This window comes from Hippopotamus amphibius, chromosome 1, assembly GCF_030028045.1.
Source record: "Hippopotamus amphibius kiboko isolate mHipAmp2 chromosome 1, mHipAmp2.hap2, whole genome shotgun sequence".
NCBI classification, from domain to species: Eukaryota; Metazoa; Chordata; class Mammalia; order Artiodactyla; family Hippopotamidae; genus Hippopotamus; species Hippopotamus amphibius.
This window is the reverse complement of record NC_080186.1, coordinates 34,812,021-34,816,055: the sequence shown is the minus strand read 5'-3', so window position 1 is coordinate 34,816,055 and position 4,035 is coordinate 34,812,021. Positions and strand designations below refer to the sequence as shown.

General features: G+C 39.0%; 1 protein-coding gene across 1 annotated transcript; it reads right to left on the bottom strand.

The window, feature by feature from the left end:
* Positions 1-292: 292 nt before the first annotated feature.
* LOC130835614 (olfactory receptor 2A12-like) lies at positions 293-1,240 on the bottom strand. The gene has a single exon (XM_057707223.1). The coding sequence runs from the start codon at positions 1,238-1,240 to the stop codon at positions 293-295; it is 948 nt and encodes a 315-aa protein (XP_057563206.1).
* Between the last annotated feature and the right edge of the window lie 2,795 nt (positions 1,241-4,035).

Below are 4,035 nucleotides of genomic sequence, written 5' to 3'. Positions count from 1 at the left end.
CCCTAAGGCTGAATCCAATGGCAGAAGGCCACAGTCTGCCTACAGCTAACGTGGAACATTAGCAATAAATGAACTTTTCCTGTTGTAAGCCACTGAGATGATGAGTTATTTCTCACTGCACCACATTGTAGCAAGTTGATCAAGACAGCCATTTTGGTTTCACGTACCCCTTTTGTTTGTCTGACCAAGTACTGTGTTGGTTCAAATGTATACTGTTGGTTTCATATATTATAGATGATATCCCTTTCCTCAGCATTGGACATTCCACCTCAGGCCCATCCTGTCTCCCAGTTCACCAGGCTCCTCTACCCCTCCCCATCACTTTGAGAAAAGCCCTCTTAACATCCTTGTTCCTCACACTGTAGACCACAGGGTTAAGCAGAGCAGTGAAGACATTATAGAAGAGTGAAATATGCTTGTCGTGCTCAGGGGAATAGCTTGAATTAAGCCTCATGTAGATGTAGGTGGCTGGACCATAGAAGAATGTGACCATGGTCAGATGGGAAGCACAGGTGGAAAAAGCCTTGCAGCAGGCTTGTATGGACTTGACCTTGAGAATGGCCTGGACAATACGGATGTAGGAGGCCACAATGAGGGAGAGTGGGGCAACAACCATGAAGACACTGATGACCAAGTCCACCATCTCAATGAGGTGGGTATCCATGCAAGCCAAGCTTCGCACTGAGGGACCCTCACAGAAGTAGTGGTTGACCATGTTGGGCCCACAGTATGGCAGCCTCATGGTGAGAAAAGTATGGATCAGAGAGAAGAAGAAACCACAGGCACAGGTCCCAGCTGACAGCCGTGTGCACAGGCCCCAGCTAAGGATCACAGTATAACGCAGTGGGTAACAGATGGCCACGAATCGGTCATAAGCCATGACTACAAAGACAATGCACTCACACAGGCCCAGGGCACTAAACACATACATTTGTAGCCAACAGCCAGCAAAGGAGATGGTCTGAGATTGAGTGAGAAGATGCACAAACATCAGGGGCATGGTGGTGGTGACAGAGCCTATATCCAGCAGGGAGAGGATACAGAGGAAGATGTACATGGGAGTGTGGAGATGCATATCCAGGCATATCAGGGTGACGATGAGCCCATTGCCAAGGACTGAGCTCAGGTAAAGGAGAAGGAAGGCAATGAAGAAGATCCTGTTTGTCGTGGGGTCACTGGAGAAGCCAAGCAGGATAAATTCAGAAACCCAGCTTTGGTTCTGCCCTGGAGGCATCCACATGGTGACCTATAAGAGAATCACAGTCATTTAAATGTCATCTAAAATATGATAGTCTAGTAAGAACTGGAGGAAGGCAGGCTAGGATGTTAATTGTGGGTCCACTGCTCACATTCTGCCTTACACCAGTGACTTAACCTCTCTGAGCCTCAGTCTCCTCTCCTCATTGGAATGTGGCTAATAATACTCACCTCTCAGGGTTTTTATGAGGAGTTGGGGAAATGTATATGCTTATCTGATGCCTTACAACACTAAATAGCAATAAAATGCTCATTTGCAATCTCCCCAGTCTTATTCCCCATCCCTCAGTGGACAAACTTATCTCTCAAGTATCTAGCAACAATCAACTCACACCACATCCGCTCCAGTCCCCGAACCTGCAGAGGTGGACTTCCCCTCTGCCTTAGAGATCATTTGTCTGGATGTGCTCCAAGCCTCTCCTCACCCTGTAAACATTTCTCCTTTGGCAGCTGACAATTGGAGGCATTATCAATAGAGGGTGGTGGAGGCTCATTGTGATGGTGGCAGCAGGAAGGCACTTATGTTGGGCTTCAATCCTCCTTCCTCACTTACTCAGCTGGAGAGCCAGTGGGTTGGTGTGGGCCACCCACAGTCATATATTCAGGCCACACAGTCTCCCCACACAGTGGCCACTTCTATGGGAACTCTGGCCTGTGGCTCCACCCCCATCCTCAATAGCAGAAGTGTATTCCAGTGGCAGTTACACCCTCTTTGAAAAAAGTCTGAGCTCAGTTTTTTTTTTTGGAGGGGGGGCAGGGGGAAAGGAGGGGTGTCAGGTGCAGGAGGAGAGAGAGAAGTATCTTCTAAATCCTTGGTCCCTTCAGGGTGTACTCTTCATTAGCCATGAGGTAGTTCCTGCTTTTTTTTTTTTTAATTGCTACTTCTGGATATCTTAGAGTTCTTTTATTTCTTTTAGCAGTTATCCACCTTTTACGAGTTAACAATTCTCTATATTAAAATTTCCCTCTTCACAATACTGTTGTTTTCTGTCTCCTGCCAGGATGCTAACTGATACAGATGCTAAATCTACAGGAGTGAGTTTAATAAGGAACAGAATGTTACATAGTTACAAGCTTTCTATCCATAAAGTAATTATTAATTACAAAAGTAAAAAGTAGTAGCTATCAGTGGAGAAACTGGACAACACCTTAACTGAGTGATTACAATTAATATCAACAATAAGGAGCAGATAGACACAATGTGTCTCCATATGTGAAATCCTAACAACATATTACCTATGTGTTATTTCAGACAAAACAAAAACAAAAACAAAACCTGAATGTAATCATGAGGAAACATCATAAGAACCTAAGTTGAGGATTATTCTATAAAATAACTAGCTTCTATTCTTCACAAAATATCATGAAAGACAAAGAAAGGCTAAGAAACTATAATAGATACAAAAAGACTAAAAAAATATACAACAACTAATGCAAGATGTAATCCTGGAAGGGGGGAATGCTATAAACAACAATAATTTGACAATTGATAAAACTCAAATATGAATTAGTTTATTTCAGATAAGTATATCAATGTTAAATTTCCTGTATTTGATAACTACTATATAAGAGAATATTCTTATTCTCTTACATCTTCGGAACTATCCTCTGAAGTATTAAAGGGTAAGGGAATATGATATTTGCAAATTATTCTCAAATAGTTCTGGAGATTATAATAACAATTATGTTAAAATTTTAAAAATCTAGGTATCAGACATACAGGATTTCTTTGTAGTATTCTTTCAACTTTTCTTTGGGTTTTTTAATTATTTCCAAAATAAGTTTCTGAGGAAAATTTCTAATGTGAAATAAAATCTTTCAGACAAATGAAAAGTGAGATTATTTAAAAGGAATTCTTCAGGCAGAAAGAAAGTAACAGAAACAAAAAAAATTAAAAAGGAATAAAGAGTCCCTTAAGTAAAGGAAAAATATAAATTAATAATGAATATAAAACAATAACAAAATTTTGTATGATTTAAAACAAATGAAAGTGCAGGGGATACTGGCTTGAGCCCTGGTCTGGGGAGATCCCCCATGATGCAGAGCACCTTAGCCTGCAAGTCACAACTACCAAGCCCACGTTTTGCAACTACTGAAGACTGCACACCTAGAGCCCATGCTCTGCAACAAGAGAAGCCACCAGAATGAGAATTTAGCAGACCACAACTAGAGAAAGCCTGTGTGCAGCAATGAAGACCCAATGCAGCCAAAAAAAGAAAAAAGAAAAAGGAAAGAAAAGAAAAAAAAAAAAAAAGATATACATAAAAAAATGAAAGACTAAAAATTATGGCAAAAATAACACAAGAAATGGAAGGGTTAAATACAATTAGTGTTCTAAATATTCAACATAATTGGAGAAGTGGTAAAACTAATCATTTGCACTAGACTACAATAAGTCAAAGATTTATGTTAAAATATCTAGGAAAATCAATAAAAGAATAAATATTGTATAGTCAACAACATAAAATAGGAGAAAATGAACTAACAAAAATTTTAATTAATCCAAAATAATGCTCTTTTGAGAGAGGAAAAAAATCAAACATAAAATAAGTAGGTCAATAAAAAATAAGAGGAACTTAAGTATGTAGGTAATTACTTTAAATGCAAAAGGACAAAATATTTTAATCAAAGGCATATTTTCAAACAGTTTTAAAAACTCTACATATTATTCACAAGAAGCACACTTTGTTCATTCTGCCATATATAAATATATCAAATCAACATGTTGTTCACCTTAAACTTAAACAATGTTATATGAATTGTATTTCAATAAAGCTG